Consider the following 17,727-nt stretch of genomic DNA (forward strand, 5'->3'; position numbering starts at 1 on the left):
CGAACATGAACTAGAAAAATCATGTTGGGACCCATCCAACTATCAGATTAGAAACCCAAAGTCCCTGCTTCCTAATAGATGGCAGCCAATTGCACACAAGTCCTCTCTCCTGCTTTTACCACTGTCCAACGTCCTCTCTCAAAGTTAACATTTTAGAGCCCTATTTTCAAATGTGTCCTCACAAAAACTTGCGTGTGCATCGCTTTTGCTGGCAGCCCTTCCGTCATCACCCCAGAGACCAACTACCAATGCAGGTTTCTCCTGAGCTAGGGTTGGGTTCTGTGACTAGATTAACTGGATAAACGAGAGGACCAATATACCCAAAAATATTTCAGATTTTAATGAAATGTTTCAAGCACCTAACTTCAAACAGAAATGAGAACTTAAATAAGTTAAACACATGAGCAACGGTCTCAAAATTGACACGCACAAAAGGACCTCCAGACCACAGTGACAGGGACTTTATCCACTGAATGACAGAAGGGTTAATTCCGATTTAACCCTTAGTGTGCATGCAAAGATTTACTGACAAAAGTATTTTTAGGCTTATTGCTTGCAAGATCCGTACAAAACTTTGTGCTTTGTATCAAAACAAGTGATCCAAAGTGATATGGCAAATATCTTCATTTTACTGTACTTTTCCTACAGTAGATCCCCATGCAGTTTGTGCTGAGGGCAGCTTGCTGCCCTACATTGCCAGATCAGTGAGAAACATGGACTCAGTCAGTGAAGTCGCATACCACTTACTGTCGCTTCTACATGTCCCTATCTAACATTTCCAACCCCTGCCATGGACCTGACACCTTTCCACACTATGAAAATGAATGGATGCGGTGAGATTTGCATCGACTGATGTGGGGTCTAAAGATACCTGCATCTTGATCTCAAGCCCACTGAAGTCAATGGAAAAACTTCTATTGATGTCAGTGGGATTTGGATCAGGGCCAGAAAACGGTCCTGCTACACCAAGGTTACACAGAGATGTTGCATTCGAGCAGGATTTGCTCAAATCAACATGATTTTCACTCTGGATTTCAATCTCCCTCCGTAAACCGAATGCTTCCTATAGATCACCGTGATTATGCGTGCACCTCCGAACCAGTTTCCCCTCCCAAAGACTAGAGAAAACAAAATATCCTGTAATTCTTACTCATGCTCAGACAGGTTTAGAAAACTGTAGACTATCCCTTCTCGCAGTGTACCCAGGACTCCTGCTACACCCCTTCAGTCATGTTTCAGTGTTTCCAATTGCTTGGCTCCAGCAGTATCATTCCTTAGTGTTTCTTGTCAAGCTAATTCTCAGGCAGAGTGCAAGGGTAGAGACAGCCTGACGCAGAGAATGGAGATGGGATTAGATAATCTAATCTAGCTTTATATTACATACTTAAAACTCGCACCTAACCACCGTCATCGCAGAACCGAAAGGGGAAGGAGACATGAAGCACTTGGCAGCAGAGAAAAGGAATTGAAAGTTCATATTTAAGGCCACTGTGGTCAGGATTAGTACCCCTGGGAGTGGTACCTGTGTTCCTGATTTAAACTCGGGGTGTTCTTTTTACACAAAAAAGGCATGATGTGCACGTATCAAATTCTTCCATTACACGTATTTTCCCCAATACATAAAAACTTCCGAAGCTACCAGAAGAGCAAGAGGTAACATGGGTTCCGTTTCTCAGTGGGAAGCCCCATTCTCAGAACTCAAAGTCTTCGTCAGCCATGTCAATTGCCCACGCAAACTTCTCCCTCTGGGTCTTATTGTAAATCTTCTCGATGGGCACTCCAAACTTCTTACACCTGCGGACAAGCACAGGGCAGATGCTGAATGGTAGCAGAAGGCAACGGCAGCAGCAGGCTGTTGCTATTTGTTCTGCCAGTTCAACACCCTGTCAGGGAAGGATTCTTACCTACTGGGCATTTGCTAATGATTTCGGATTCTGTGGGTTTTCTCTAGGCTGACGTAAATGCTTTGAGATCACCGAGGTGAAGAACCTCAGTTTTATGAGTGAAATTCATCATTTCTCCCTTCACAGCACTATACAGCATACTGAGCTCTTCCGTTTTCTGTTATACGTTGTAATGGAGGGAGGAAGGGTGGCTTAGTGGATAGGACTGAGCTTGATAAATCTATGGGGGGGCTGGTACGATGGGACACCCTATAATGTCATGGAGCCGATCTGCGACTGCCAGGAGCAAAAATCCCCAATGGCTGGAGACGGGAACTAGATGGGAAGGGCTCTGAAATACTACAGAGAATTCTTTCCTGGTGTCTCGCTAGTGGTCTCATCCACATGCTCAGGGTCTAACTGATCACTATATTTGGAGGCAGGAAGGAATTTTCCCCCGGGATTTTCTTCTGGAGCATGGGGCATGGGTCACCTGCTAGTTTGAATTAGTGTAAATGGTGGATTCTCTGGAACGTGATGTCTTTAAAACATGAGGACATCAGTAACTCAGCAGGGGTCTATTGCAGGAGTGGGCGGGTGAGGGTCTGTGTCTTAAAATGTGCAGGAGCTCAGACTAAATGATCGTGATGGTCCCTTCTGGCCTATGAGTCTATGAGAGACTGGCTTGGGATTCAAAAGATGTGGATTCAATTCCCAGTTCAGCCTCGTTCTTTGTCTCGGGACTTGGGACCATTTAACCATCTGTAGAAGGAGGATACCCCTTCCTGACCTCTCAGGGGTGCTGGGAGGGATACATCCATTAACAACTGTGAAGTGCTCAGATACCACAATGCTAGAAAGATAAGGGAAGCCGAGTTTCCCACTAGCAGTGCAAGACACCAGGTGCTCTGGGATCTGCACGGGCTTCCAACGGGTGCAACTCAAGCTGTTGGTTTTCACTTAGGACAGGCCGCTGCACACTGACCGTTCTGGAGGGACCCTGGTGCCACGCTCCAGAACTGCTAGCGCATGGTAGCAGAATCCATACAGCCAGTCAGGGCACGGCAGGCTACAGGGCCGGAGATTCCCACCCAATTTGCCGCACGCTAGCTCGCCATACAGACGAGGCCGGTTGGGGACCCAGTTTCCTGAGAGGTCACCTTTGTGCCCTGGGCCATCCTGCCATAGCTGAGGAGAGCAGAGCTGCCTGAGCTGAAGCTCCCTTGTTATACACAAGAAGAGGTGCTTGCAGGATATTCCCTGTGAGGGATGCTCAGCCCCTCTCCCGGCAGCCTTGGTCCTGCCCAGCCTGGTTTTGTCTGAAACCCCCCCGTTTCTCCCAGACCCAGAGACCTGAGGCCACAGGCGCTGACATTGTCATTTCCCGGGGAATGCTCAACCCCTGCTCCGCTCCAGGTCCTGCCCCCACTCCACTCCCTTTCCCCCAAGGCCCCGCCTCTTCCTTCTTTGCCTCTGCCTCGCCTGATTCCCTGAGCAAAGCCAGCTGTCTACCCCCAAGCGCCTCCTGCTCACTGCTGAACAGCTGTTCGTGGTGGGCGGGAGGTGCTGGGGGGGAGAGGAAGGAGCTGATTGGTGGGAGGGCTGGGGGGGCAGGAGGCAAAAGAGCTGATTGGTGGGAGGCGTTGGGGGGAGGGGAAGGAGCTGATCAGCGGGAGGCGCTGGGGAGGGAGGGGCAGGAGCTGATCAGTGGGAGGGCTGGGGGGGGAAGTGCTGTGAGGAGGGTGGGGGAGGAGCAGATCAGTGGGGCTGCTGGTGGGTGCTGAGCACTCACTGTTTTTCTCCCATGGGTGCTCCAGCCCCACAGCACTCACGGAGTCAGCGCTTATGCTTCCAGGGCAAGTGGCTATTTCATTCTGCACGGGCAGCGCTCGCGGCCGTGCTCATGGGATAGGCACATAGGAGTGTAAAGAAACAGCTCTGAAGAGAGCCAGAGCCTACCAGGCCACACTAATCCTGGGATCCAGATAGTTCAGCTTGGATGTGCCCAGAGCGATCTGCTTGTTTTCCTCTTTGTCCGTGGCTTGAACGTTCAGTTTCAGCAGCTGTTCTTGGATCTTCTCCAGCAGCTTCTTTTTCTTCTCCACGGCGCTGGCGGAAGAACAGGGACAAGTCAGACAGGACAGTAAGAAAGGGAAACAAAGCAGGGCTGAAATAGAGCAGTACGCTACAGTGCGGCCCCTCTGCACTCTGGCAGTTCTACAGACGCCACGACAAGCAAAGATACCGGACGCCTCGCTTTAACAAGAGAGATGGAGCCTGCTGCTCTGACCAAGCCAGGAAAAGGAGCCAAGACCCACGGTTTGCCTAAGCCACGAGGATCGAGACCCAGAGGTTTTGTTTAACAGTCACTGAGACCTAAGGCGCTGATCCGTTAAAGTCAGTGCAAAGGCTCCCATTGGTTTCAACTATAAAAGCTTGGAATTGTAGCCAGTGGTTTTAGTTTACTGTTCATTTATTGTGTGATATTATAATGAATTAACATGTTAACTTATATACAATCACTGTATGCTAAACAGAGTTAAGTTATAGGATTATAAGAGGATAAGACTGATCGGCAGTTAGAAGGGAATCATTGTGCATTAGGCATCTAAGTAAGTACAGCTGAAACGCAAGGCCTACTGGCTGAGGCCTGTAAGATTTTAGGCCTTTTGCTAAGATATGCTGACATAACTAAGTGACTGAAGAATAACCCGGTGCCCTAAAATGAAGGGAAAAGATGCACTAATGGGTGATATTGCAAAAAATTAACAGTAAAAATTTTTTTTTTTGCTTACGAGATACGTAATCACATTGTTCTAACGTGTGCCCTAACCGCAAGGTGCATCAATGCTAATGAGAATAAAGAGAACCTACACAACCTATAGAAATTGGGGTCCCTTAAGTTTCATGGGGCCATCAGACCAATAAGGAAAAAGAGTGTTGACCCTTTTATGGAAATGCGCAGAATGTAGGTATAGACAGAATCACATTATACAAAGGGGGTGGCCAGAGTGGAAAAATTGAGTTCCTATGGGAAACTCCATGAGGGACCATCCCTTTACTGAGGATCAAACCATGAGAGACCCATCAGACTCTAACACTATAATTAAGGATGAGAGTTTAACTATAGTTGTAACGTGTGCATAGGTCTGTGCAGCATTTCTGTATGCTTGGGTAATCAGAGCTTTAATGGTAACTTTAATAAAACAGACTAGACCTCGTACTTGTGAATGTCTGTGTGGTCACCACTCTTGGTCTTTGCGTGTTCCTAGAGACTCTATATCTGAAGCAAGTAGCAGAGGTGACCTACACTCTGTTGAGCTTGAAGCTAGCCACCAGAGCCGAACCCACGTGGTATAACACCCCATTACTACGTTCACTTTAAATAAAATAAAAGGCTACCGGATAAAGGAGGCACAAGGTCATGGATATATGGGATTAGTTGGATGGAGAGCGTTCCATCGTCTGCAAGGAAATTCGGTAACCAAGACCAATGATGTGGGAGCCTGTGTAAAGATTAATGTTGGAGAAGTAAGATTGAAAGACTCGTCTGCTTGGAAAGAGTCTTTGGCTTCAGCACTGTGCACAAGCCTGTTAGACCTACAGAGCATCCAATCTGCTAGTCCATGAAGCAACCAATGACCCATCCTAGAACGAATGGCTGCATAGATTGGCATCGAGAGGTTCAGACCACATGGCATGCAGCCTAGAAATGATCTTAAGATAGTGATGAGGAGGATTTGGTTAGGGCACTAAGGTGGATCTCAAAAGACAGAGCTCAACAGAACAGAACACCTGGGTTTTTATGTGGTCTTCGAGAGTAGGGTCACCATGACAACCAGCACTCAGAACAGAAATCAGTCTCTGGGACGTGAAGCAATTCAGAGTTCTGAAACCACCACTAGATGGCAAAGGTGCCTTCTATGCATGCCAGTGTTCCTCCTCCTCATCCCCTCTTCTGGCCAAGGGCACAACTTTGTGCCAGATCAAATGTATCTATCCACAAGAAGCTTGAAGCATGTGCCATGTGTCTGGGTAGTATTTTATAGCAGCATCAATAAAGGTGTCGAAAATCTGCCTTTATACAGGATGATTTCCCATAAAGAAGGCCCCCAACCTCCACTCTTGCAGGCTCCAGGCCTAAGAGCCAGGTCAGAAGCTGATTTTTAAGCAGTAGGCCATGCTAGAACATCCTCAAAATCACGATGATCCCCAGTGACTCCCCCACTGATGTTTCACAGCAAGGATTTTCTAAGCTCGGAGTGGCAAGAGAAACTGAAAACAAGGTTAAGAAAAACTACCAAGACCGATCCCTCTCCCCAGTCCACAGATCCTGTATCACCCAGGCCTGGTGTGCACGACAGAGTTAGGTCGCCATAAGGCAGCTGACCTCGATCTAACTCTATAGGAGAATGTCGCTCCTGATGATGTAACTCGCCCACTACACCGGCTTAACTCCACCTCTGCGAGAGGCGGAGCGCTCAGGTCGATGCAGTTAGATCAACGCAATGTCCATGCAGACACTGTGTTGCTTACATCGACTTTTGCCAGCTGGGGCTGACAGCCGGAGCCCCACTGCCTGGTGAGAGCCTGAACCTGGGTAGTGGGACTCCGGCTGTAAGGGCCCCACAATACCAGTTAAAGTGCTGCAAGTGCTCCTGGTCAGGACGCTCACCGCCAACAGGAGGAGCATAGTGTGGACATTAAAAATCAAATTAATTACTGCAGTGGCTGTATGTCGACTTAAGTCGACTTAATTTGAAGTCCAGCCATGCCCCCAGTCCCGCCCGCTTCCCTCTGCTAACAAAGACTGTGATACACGAGACCCTCACGCTTTAGATTTCACATCCTTTTTGGCTTTGAGATCAGCCTTGGCTCTCTTCAACTCCATCTGCGCCTCGGCCAGCTGTTCCTTCTTGGCGTCAATCTGGGAAAACAAACACAAACTACCCTGAGTTTTCCTTCTCCCTGAAGAAGGCCTGATGTTGCTTCCGCCGCAGCAGCAATCCAGTGCCACCGTCTCGCCTCCATCATGCATGCTGTTGAGTTTCCTTGTCACCTCCAGCCCAGCCCACACAGCACCTGGTCACAGTCAGGACTAGCAACCATGAAACGCATCTGATACACAGAAGCAATAACTCTTCAGGCTGTTATCAGCATCCTGCCTCTGTTACCTTGGCCTGGAGGTTCTGCATCGACTTCTCAAAGCTCTTGGGTGTGGCTCTCTGATGGTTACACAGAATGGCCACTGCTCGGTTGGCTCGGTTGTAGGAAAGGAGTTTCGCCGCCACGTTGTCCTCAGCTGGAAAAACACAATGTAATTATATTAAGCAGCCGGTACAGGAAACGGAAGGAGTGTAAAAAATTACAGGCTTTCAAGATGGGAATTTTTTTTTTTAACTGATTTACAGGATATACCTACTTACCTGCAGCCTTCATGTTTATTTCAAATTAGTTCTAGTGGCATTGTATTACACCATTGAGAGTTACTGTTTAACTTACAGCCATAAGTTAAACAGAATTATCTGCTTGTTTTAGATCTAGAGCTCATAGGAACTGATGAAACCATAGGCAAGTAACACAATCACAAGGCCCACTATCTTCTATCCATTGTATTAAAGTTTCCAACAAAGTTATGAACATCATCGCATACCCAACTCCTAATACATCCATGCACCAGTTAGAACTACAGAAATCAATCAACTACATACTGATCAATCTTATATCTCTATAATCCTACAACATAACTCTATTTAACATACAATGATTATATAGAATATGACATGTTCATCATATCACACAATCAATGAACAATAAACTAAAATCACTGGCTACCCAATGATTTATCAGAGGTTGGAAGAAGGCCTCGGGGTGCACAGGGTTTGCCCAGTATCTTGCCCCCAGAAATAACTAACAACTCATGCTTCAAAGCAAAGCCAAATAATAAGCTCAAGATAATATCACTATCCCACTGTGCAACAAAGGCAAACATATTCCCTTCCTGACTATTATTTCACTCATTTGGTATCCTGGAGGCTCTTGATAACTTTCACCCTAACTCACATTAACTGCATGTTGCTATGGGCATGTGGCACTTGATTCCACTGCCTCATGTGGCCAGGAGTTCCACAAGCTGCCTAAGGCAACATTCTCTTACCATTCGTGAGCGCTTTCAGCTGCTCCTGCAGAGTGATGGAGGCGTTGTAAGTTCTGAACACCTTGGCTGTCAGCCCATCCATCAAATCCTGAAGGTGTTTGTTCAAGACCGTTGTCTGAACAAAGAGACAAGGCACAGGGGGAAATTAGTGAAAAGCAGGAAAATAAAGTGCTTAGTTTTCAATTTCCCTTTTATTTGTAAGCGGGCAGACTTTAGGCACAAAAAAACTACAGTGAGGAGGCACACAGAAGTGTGTAGATTTCTTGTCACTTTGCACATGAGCTCTGAAATTGGTGAGTATACTGGCATAACTCCATTGAACTCAATGGATCTGCACTAGCCAATGATCTGGCCCAACATCTGCTTGAATTTATACTGCTGAGCCACACGGACTCTCAGTCCCATCAAAAGAAGCAGATACTAAACAACAAGACCATTGGTGTTTGTGCTTGGAAGGTCCAAAACGGTAGCAGGACCTGAGACCCTTGTGTTCTGATTACTTAGCTAGGTGCCCTTGCCCTCACGGATAAGAACCCTCCCACAGAAACAACATGCATTTGAAGACACAACGTTTCGGGCTGTGTGAATGCAGCGTAGGGGAGCAGACTGGGTACAAAAGCTGGGGTAGTGTGAAAGGGGGAGATCGCAAGGCCTTGAAGTGCCCACAGAAATGGAAACGATTCATTAACGTGTATTTATGGGCTGGTGGCTAACATGTAATTAGGCAGGAGGCCAGATTCCAGGAGAGAAACCACAGAAGGCTCCGGGCCAGACTCTAAATTGCCCTGCACCTTGCAGACGCGTTAAAACCTCTCGCATGTCAGAAAGGTCAGGTTAAACCCTGACTTTGCACAGGTGGTGGGTACCAGAGAAGCAGGCCCTCAGTCTCAAGGCCCAGCCTTGCTTTGCCTCTCTTCTGGAGGGTGGCTCAGGCTATCCCCATGGAAACTGTTGGATGTAGGCCATTTCTGACAGCATGGCGGCCCTCAGGAAATAGCCACTTGTCCTGTCAGCAAGCGAAAGGTTTGGCTCTGTCTAAATACGGCCTCTAGACTGTGGGCCCTCTGCAGACTTTGAACCCCTGGACTGTTTGGAGCTGTTCTAAGCTGCTGCAGGCAGTTTTCTAACCCGCTGGAGATAGCGGGTCTGTCACCAGGGTCTGGGGTCCAGAGAGCCCAGCTGCTGAGTTAATACTCATGCAGCAACTGGGTTGAGAAATCAAAGATTACAGTGGGGTGCTGGGGGACACTGCGGGTTGCACTAGCTAATCCTGGGAGAAGACAGGCATTAAAAATCAGGGTCATGAGTTAAAATGAAATCAGTGGCCTCATCCAACTGACCCACTTATACACACACTGTAATGCCAGGTCTGGCAGTCTCTCTGCTCCAGGGAAGTATGGAACTGAACTCGCTTGGGGTCCTGCAAGCAAGACTGGGGCAAGTGTTTGCACTATCTGCCTAGCTCAAGTTGACACTATCAGCCCCTCAGTTTCAAGAGCAAGACGAATCCAGCTTACATTCAGCCTGTCAAAGAGGTCGTCCCCTGGGTCTTTGTTCTCCATGAATAACTGCAAGTTCTTGAACACCTGCAACGACACAAAGAATTACAACAAAGGGCCACGCAGATGTGCTGTGGCAACTCTCACGGAGATCTCACTGGATGCTTCATCCAAGAATCCCAAAGCAACGTTAGCTAAGCCTCAACATCCTCGTGATGGATATATCACACCACCTTCCAGCAGAAGGCTGGGGCTCCTAGATTTAATTCCCAGGTTATCCACTCTCTCTGTGACCTTGGGCAAATGTTTCTCCCTCAGTTGCATGATTACCCATCTGCATTTAGCTTTACTGCCCTTGTGAGGTGCGTATCACACTATGTTACAAATCAGGAAAAGGGACACAGAGGTAACGCTCTTACCCATTGACAGAGTGGCAGCGTGGGGTATAGACCCCAGGTGCCTCTCTGCCATCACTAGATAATGATGCATTTGAATCATTTGCTAATTTAGGCTGAAGTCAATGAGGACAGAAACATATTACCCTAAAGACACAGAGACCAGTGACATATGGCCCGGTATATTTTTTCCCTCTATGCTATAACTTGTGTTTAAAAGAGCTTGTCACTCACATGTATTTCAGTGTCTTTCACCAACTTACAAGTACAAACCCAATAGCGTTGGATGGTCTGAGGAACATTTGCATGTACAGGGTACAAATAAGCACACTGATTCCAACCCACATGGTGTCAATAACTACAAAGCAGGAGAGGAGGGGGGAGGGAGGTGTGGAGTTTGAAAATAAAACCTCTGAGCTCAGAAGTGTTAAGACACAGAAGAGCTCGAGTTAATTAGGAAGTTTAGACTTGAAATTAGATGAAGGTTTCTAACCATAAGAGGAGTGAAGTTCTGGAACAGCCTTCCAAGGGGAGCAGTGGAGTCAAAAGACATATCTGGCTTCAAGACTAAGCTTGATAAGTTTATGGAGGGGATGGTATGGCAATTAATTGATCTTTGATTATTAGTAGTAAATATGCCCAATGGTCTGTGATGGGATGCTAGATGGGGTGGGATCTGAGGTACTACAGAGAATTCTTTCCTGTGTGCTGGCAGGTGAGTCTTGCCCACATGCTCAGGGTTTAGCTGATCGCCATATTTGGGGTCGGGAAGGAATTTTCCTCCAGGGCAGATTGGCAGAGGCCCTGGAGGTTTTTCGCCTTCCTCTGCAGCGTGGGGCACCGGTCACTTGCTGGAGGATTCTTTGCACCTTGAGGTCTTTAAACCGCGATTTGAGGACTTCAGTAACTCAGACATAGGTTAGGGGGTTGCTACAGGAGTAGGTGGGTGAGATTCTGTGGCCTGCGTTGTGCAGGAGGTCAAACTAGATGATCATAATGGTCCCTTCTGACCTTAAAGTCTATGAGTCCATTTTCCTAGTAGAAAAATTGGACCAGGTATCCAGCTGGCGTGAATCTCAAGCCAACAGAACTACACTGATTTCCACCAGCTGAGGGCCCAGCCCTCGATGGCCGCAAACGACAGGCTGCAGTAGCCAATCAGACCAGCGTCCATATTTTGTTTCAATTTTCTTGAGGAAATAAGACCATCATAAAGATAATGCCATTATAAAAATCTCTCATATGCCCACGCCTGGAATAATGCAGGCAGTTCTGGTTGTCCCATCTCAAAAAAGATGTATTGGAATCGGAAAAGGTGCAGAGGAGGGCAACAAAAATGATTGGGGTATGGAACAGCTTCCATATGGGGAGAGATTAATAAGACTGGGACCGTTCAGTTTAGAAAAGAGACGGCTAAGGAGGCATATGACAGAGGTCTATAAAAACATGAAGTGGGGAGGAGTGAATAGGGAAGTGTTTTTTACCCCTTCACATAAACACAAGACTCAGGGGGTCATCCAATAAAATGAATAGGCATCAGGTTTAAAACAAACATTAGGTTGTAATTCACACAGTGCACAGTCAACCTGTGGAACTCATTGCTAGAGGATGTTGTGAAGGCCAGAAGTACAACTAGGTTCAAAAAAGAATTAGGTAAGTTCACAGAGGATAAGTCCATCAGGGTCTATTAGCCAGGATGGTCAGAGACACAACCTCATGCTCTGGGTGTCCCTATACCTCTGACTGCCAGAAGCTGGGACTGGACAATGGGCAATAGATCACTTGATAAACTGCCCAGTTTTGTACATTCCACCAAAGCATCTGGCACTGACCACTGTTGGAAGACAGCATGCTGGGCTAGATGGACCACTACAGGTGTTCCAGCACAGGTGTTCCTATGCTCTTATAGGAAGGATGGCCAAGTGGTTAAGACACTAGCCTTGGAGTTGGGAGACATGAGTTCATGTCTCTGTTTTGACACAGTCCCCCTGTGCATTCAGAGGTGAGTCATTTAGTCCCACCATGCCTCAGTTTCCCCATATGTACAGTGGCGATAATAACGCTATCCTACCTCACCCGGGGGCTGGGAGAATACATGCACTAAAGATTGAGAGACGCTTAGGTACTAGGGAGACTAGAGAAGGACAGAAACCACAGATCGATTAGCTACCTGTGGGAGTGCGTGCGAACCCTGCCCCAGCACTGCTCACCGGTTTCTCCACAGGCACTTTGTTGTAATACCGGATCGAGTCTTTCCCCAGGAAGTCAAACTCCACAACGTGCTCCTGCCCGTCCAGCTCTGGGTGCAGCTTAATGTGCTCAACACGCAGGGAGCAGCAGCCAACCGTGTCTGCAGTCTCCCCTTCTTCCTTCTCGTTACCGGCTCTCAGGGCCAGCTGGGAGGAACACAGCAGAGCAGGCATGGAAACCCCTCATCTTCCAATATACACCGCCTCCCCCCAAAACCAGTGCTAAAGAGGCTACGATGCTGTGAGAAACACACTGGCCACGTCTACACTACAGCATAAAATCGAAATTATCAAAACCAGTTTTATAAAACTGGTTTTATAAAATCGATTTTACGCGTCCACACTAGGGCACATTAATTCGGTGGTGTGCGTCCATGGTCCTGGGCTACCATCGATTTCCGGAGCGGTGCACTCTGGGTAGCTCAGTAAAAGAATGAGACCAATAACTTCGATTTCCGTCCACACTAACCCTAAATCGATATAGTAATATTGATTTTAGGGTTACTCCTCTCGTTGGGGAGGAGTACAGAAATCGATTTTAAGAGCCCTTAAAATCAATTTAAAGTGCCTTGTAGTGTGGACGAGTACAGCGTTAAATTGATTTAACACTGTTTAAATCGATTTAACGCTGTAGTGTGGACCAGCCCACAGTGTACTTCTTTCCACCAAGGGGCCGGCACAGCCCAAGTCACCACAGACTCTAAATGCCCCTTGAGTTTCTTTGCTCCATCTCCATCATTCATCTTTATGCTCATATTTACAGCCCTTCGACCAGCTGTGCAGAAATACCCTGGCAGGAATACATCTCAAGGACACTTGCTATTCAAGTATCATTATGCTTATGCCTTCAGCTAGGCCGGAGAGAGGCAGGAAATAGTTCAGGGGTTAGATGGCACAGGGGAGGGATATCGGAAGAGGACATAGGCTCAGTTGCGTTTACAAGCTGTAATGATAATACAGCCCTGTTTTCAACAGGAGACTTCACTGCCACAAGCAGCAGCATTGAAATAACCCTTACAACAAAGAACGCTGGCGTCAGCGGATGCAGCATCGCTTATTCGTCTGGGCAAGTGGCAGCAGGCACGACAAGCATCACACACACGCTGGAAATCAGCATGCGTTGGGAGGTAGCACAGGCAGGGCTGTGTTTTCTAGGAAATGTGTGTAACCGTCCACATGGTCCTGTACCACCAGCTTGCTTTCACAGACAGCTCCTGACATTTCCCATTGCAATTCACTCCCACGTTCTCTGTGACCATGAGTGGCTTCCACTCATGGGCTAACCCACGACTCGCAGCTCCCAGCAAGTGCGAACGTAGCTCAGCTAAAGTAATTTTACAAGGAAAACACCTAGCCCAACATGACAGAAGCAAGCCAGCACCTTGTCAATGAAGTAAAGGGCCACGGATCTTTGCCGTTTCTTCATCTCCCTGGATTTCCAGTCTGCACGGTATTGAGAGCGGATCTTGTCGACTACATCTTTTAAACGTCTGGCTACTTCATATTTCTGCCAGTCCTTCTCCCCCTGGAAGGAAAAATGGATGTTTCCACTTGCCCTGCACAGCATCCATTGTCACCCAGCCACTGTCACAGCTAATAAACAGAGCTAGGGAAGAAACTGCTTTTCCATCCTGCAAAACATTTCGCGATAATTCAAAAAAATTCCCATACTGGGCTGGGACAAAAAGTCGACATCTAAAATGTTCACCAATCAAACATCTTAAAAAAATAATTGGTTCAGGTCAATCCAGCCATTTCATTTCAATCATTTCAAAACATTCTGTCTGGATTTTGACCATCGTTTCTCAACAGGAGTTAGCTTAAATTTCTAAGCGAAAAGCTTTTTTTGAGCCGGAAAACCAGTTTTTCATTTCAACAATTAAAAGTAATAATAATAATTTTTTTGGTGTAGAAAAATCAAGCAGATCCTTTCTCGTGAACATTTTTTGATTTTGACAAACCAGCCTTTTCCCAACAAAAATGTTTTGTCGAACAATTCCTAATCTGCCCCAGGAATAAAACCCTTTACAAGGAAGCTGCCTGGTTCCAGACTGGACCTACTTTGATGATAGAATATCATTAGGAACACTGTCCAAGTTCTAAACACTGTTCAGTGTTCGGATGATTTTTTTTTTTTAAATATCATCTATCCATGTCACTCAAATTAAAGAGGAATAGCTACAATTTTTGGATGAATGGTTTGGGCGCCCCCTGATGGCAGAAGCACTGAACCAGTACTGACTTCACAGTACTTCTTGTAAGAAGATCATGCTATTAGGAATATAAATCAAGCAATGATAAAGCACTAGCTCTCCATCGTTGCACATCTATCGTATTTGATTACTAACAGATTGTTCGATGTGAACTTAAGTGGAATCTAGCTGAGTTAACGTTACAATGAAAGCTTTGATATTGTGCATGTTTATTAACCTTCCTGTTGGACTTGTAGAACATATTCAGATTTAAATTGCCTTTTTTAAAGTAAAAAGGGAGAACAAAGCATGTTGCTAGTATTAAGCCCAATACGGGCCAATTTAGACTATCAAAACCATCATCGCCAGGATTACTGTAAAACAGAACAATCTCCCCATGTTCTACCCATCTTAGTGCATCATTATAACTAGGGTCCTAGCAAATTCATGGTCCATTTTGGTCAATTTAACAGTCATAGGATTTAAGAATTGAAAATTTCATGTTTTCAGCTATTTAAATCTGAAATTTCATGGTGGTGTAATTGTAGAGGTCCTGACCCGAAAAGGAGTTTTGAGGGGGTTGCAAGGTTATTGTAGGGGGGGTTGCGGTACTGCTACCCTTACTTCTGCGCTGCTGCTGGCGGCGGTGCTACCTTAAGAGAAGGGCGGCCAGAGAGTGGTGGCTACTGGCCGGAAGCCCAGCGCTGAAGGCAGAGCCGTCACCAGCAGCCATGCAGAAGGATAGCATGATATGGCATTGCCACTCTTACTTCTGCACTGCTGCCTTCGCTGAGCTGGTCCCTCAGTCAGCAGCCGCCACTCTCCAGCTACCCAGCTCTGAAGTAAGTGATAATACTGCAATCCTCCTACAATAACCTTGTGACCTTCCCTGCAACTCACTTTTGGGTCAGGACCCTCAATTTGAGAAACGCTGGTCTCCCCCATGAAATCTGTATAGTATAGGGTAAAAGCACGCAAAAGACCAGATTTCACAGGGGCTCTCCCAGCAGCTCAGTGGCAGAGATGGGGGTAGAACCCAAATCTCCTGATTCCCAGTCCAGTGCTCTATCCATTAGGCCACTAGGCCTCTCTTTAAGCAAGAAGGTCTTTCTATACAAATCCAAAGTCAGAGGCATAACTACAAAACCTTCCAATTTCAAAAGACTCTAGCTTTTCTCGCAAGGCTTGTGATGTCACCGGGGTAGCCATACGATGCATTGACAGTCTCACCGGACAAATATGCACAGAAGATTGTGCCAACTGCTCCTCTACAGGCACGTACGTGGACTGTGGCATAAAAGGGGTCCATCAAATGGCAAACAGATGGTCTGACAAGGAACAGCACACCCACCTTTAGCTTGGAACTCGGGTTCAGCATGATGTACTTAATCGAGTTCTGGATGTTCTCAGTCCACGAAGCCAGCCACGTGACAGTGTTGTCACAGCGCACTTCCTTCCACTTGTGACCCGATGGAGGCTCAGGGGTTTTAGAGTCCCTGTTGGGTGGAGAGGATGCAAAACAAAATTATGACCACTCCCTGGGCCCTTGTGTTCAAAGACTGATCAAAACCAACCCAATGCTAATGACACGAAACGCTAACCTAGGGAAAAGAAATGGACTTGAGTCCCCATGGCTTCTTTTTTAACAGGCAAGATTTGTTCTTGTAAAGGAGTAAAGAGATTTTCTGCTCAGTTACAATATTAAACATCCAGGTCTTCTACCCAGAAGACTAGAAACAACTGGAAAAGTAGTGGATTTAACGGTACTGGGTACACCCAGATACTGAATCTCATGGGGTGGGGAAACGACTTTTTTACCCAAACCGCACAATATCGGATGAACACTTATTTAACTTAAATCCAAGGAAGAAATGTTCTTTGCTAACCCTGCCCTCTTTAATGAAGGGCTCGGAAAGTTTCCAACCCACAGCTCACAGCCCTCCATGCAGTCCTCCAACAAGCATAACACTGACAACTGCATTCCTGATATTTCTAAGGTAGAAACAAGCAGGATTTGGGACAGGACAGGGTATGAAGCGAATCTCTCACGCTTTCTTCAGACCCCCCAAAGAAGCTATAGAGGGCACCCCACCATGAGTTTCTCCTTGGCAAAGCTTTAATAAGAAATCCCTGGACAGATATGAGATTGGAGTTGACTGGCTACTCCTGGCCACTTCATCTGTATCTATGCAGGATTTGACTGTGAAATGTACCTGTCACATAGAAAGGGGAAAACTCCTCAGAAGAGGAGGCTCAAGATGTCCCATGTGAATTTACATTTCAGGAGTAATAGTAGAGCAAAGCAGTGACCTAGCACTGCTGGAAGCAGGTGGGCAGCAGAGCGACTTGAATACAGCCAAGGATAACGCCAGGGAGAAAATGTTGGCCTTTAATGGAGCAAAGTCCATGGACACCAGCTGAGGATCTGGCCTGAAGAGTTAAGTTCTAGCTAATGGGAACTCACTCACTTGCTACAGTTTATGATGACGTCCTCTGGCATGATCCTCTTCTTCAGCATGCCCATTTTAGGGTGGTCCCCACGCCCACGGAACAGCCCTGGGGGCTCGGTTTTGAAGTTACCTATTTTCTCCCGATGCCCGTCGAGGATGCAGTACCCATACTCCTCCTGGATCTTATCTGCCTCCTCCTTCAGTTTCTGATTTAAAAAACAATCCATGGTGAAAACGCTGGTCCCAGGTGCTACCCGCGGTGCTGCACCTACCGTTACCCACAGTCTTCCGGAAGAAAGTTGGTTCACAAATTCAAGAGCTTTAAGAATCAGAAACCAGCCCCCTGCCATGGAGTTTCAAATCGACTGCCAGCAATCAACCAACAGCACTGACATTGAGAGGATACCCAATGGCTGGAAATAAGTCAAACTTCTCTTTTTGGAAGCAGAGGGACTGGAAGAGGCAGAACCAGTATTAATCGGTACATTATCAAATGATCCATGGCTGTACACATACAGGACATAGGCACTGACTCCGTGGGTGCTCTGGGTCTCAAGCACCCAAAGAAAAAAAAATGGAGGTGCGCTGCACCCATCAGCTTGAGCTGTTCAGCAGGGTCATCAATCAGCTGTTTGGTGGCTGGCGGGAGGCACTCAGGGGAGGGCAGAGGGCAGCGAGCAGGGCGGGAAGAGGCGGAGCCTGGGTGAAGCCTCAGGAAGGGGCGGGGCCTCCAGGCAGAGCCTGGGTGGAGCAATAAGTATTCCCCTGCCCTAATTTAAGACAAGAGGCAGCAAATGAGAGTGACAAACGGGCAGGGATGGAGGCGGGTAACAGGAAGAGGTTATAGACTACTACCCAGGTAACAGATACATGATTTTGAATCAGAAGTATTCATTTTCCAA

At 46.9% G+C, this 17,727-nt stretch overlaps 1 protein-coding gene across 5 annotated transcripts in view; it reads right to left on the reverse strand.

Annotated features, from left to right (window-relative positions):
- Positions 1 to 327: 327 nt before the first annotated feature.
- The window catches only part of TOP1MT (DNA topoisomerase I mitochondrial), a 51,067-nt gene continuing 33,667 nt past the window's right edge, over positions 328 to 17,727 (reverse strand). For all 5 annotated transcript variants that reach the window (XM_030553912.1, XM_030553913.1, XM_030553915.1 and 2 more), the window contains 10 exons: positions 16,844 to 17,031; positions 15,727 to 15,871; positions 13,565 to 13,708; positions 12,145 to 12,330; positions 9,558 to 9,626; positions 8,041 to 8,155; positions 7,058 to 7,185; positions 6,716 to 6,810; positions 3,843 to 3,992; positions 328 to 1,794 (listed from right to left, as the gene is read on the reverse strand). In XM_030553912.1, coding sequence (XP_030409772.1) covers positions 1,692 to 1,794; positions 3,843 to 3,992; positions 6,716 to 6,810; positions 7,058 to 7,185; positions 8,041 to 8,155; positions 9,558 to 9,626; positions 12,145 to 12,330; positions 13,565 to 13,708; positions 15,727 to 15,871; positions 16,844 to 17,031 — 1,323 coding nt within the window. In that variant the 3' untranslated portion in view covers positions 328 to 1,691. The remainder of the gene's footprint in view (positions 1,795 to 3,842; positions 3,993 to 6,715; positions 6,811 to 7,057; positions 7,186 to 8,040; positions 8,156 to 9,557; positions 9,627 to 12,144; positions 12,331 to 13,564; positions 13,709 to 15,726; positions 15,872 to 16,843; positions 17,032 to 17,727) is intronic.

Source organism: Gopherus evgoodei, chromosome 2 (genome assembly GCF_007399415.2).
Source record: "Gopherus evgoodei ecotype Sinaloan lineage chromosome 2, rGopEvg1_v1.p, whole genome shotgun sequence".
Taxonomy (NCBI): domain Eukaryota; kingdom Metazoa; phylum Chordata; order Testudines; family Testudinidae; genus Gopherus; species Gopherus evgoodei.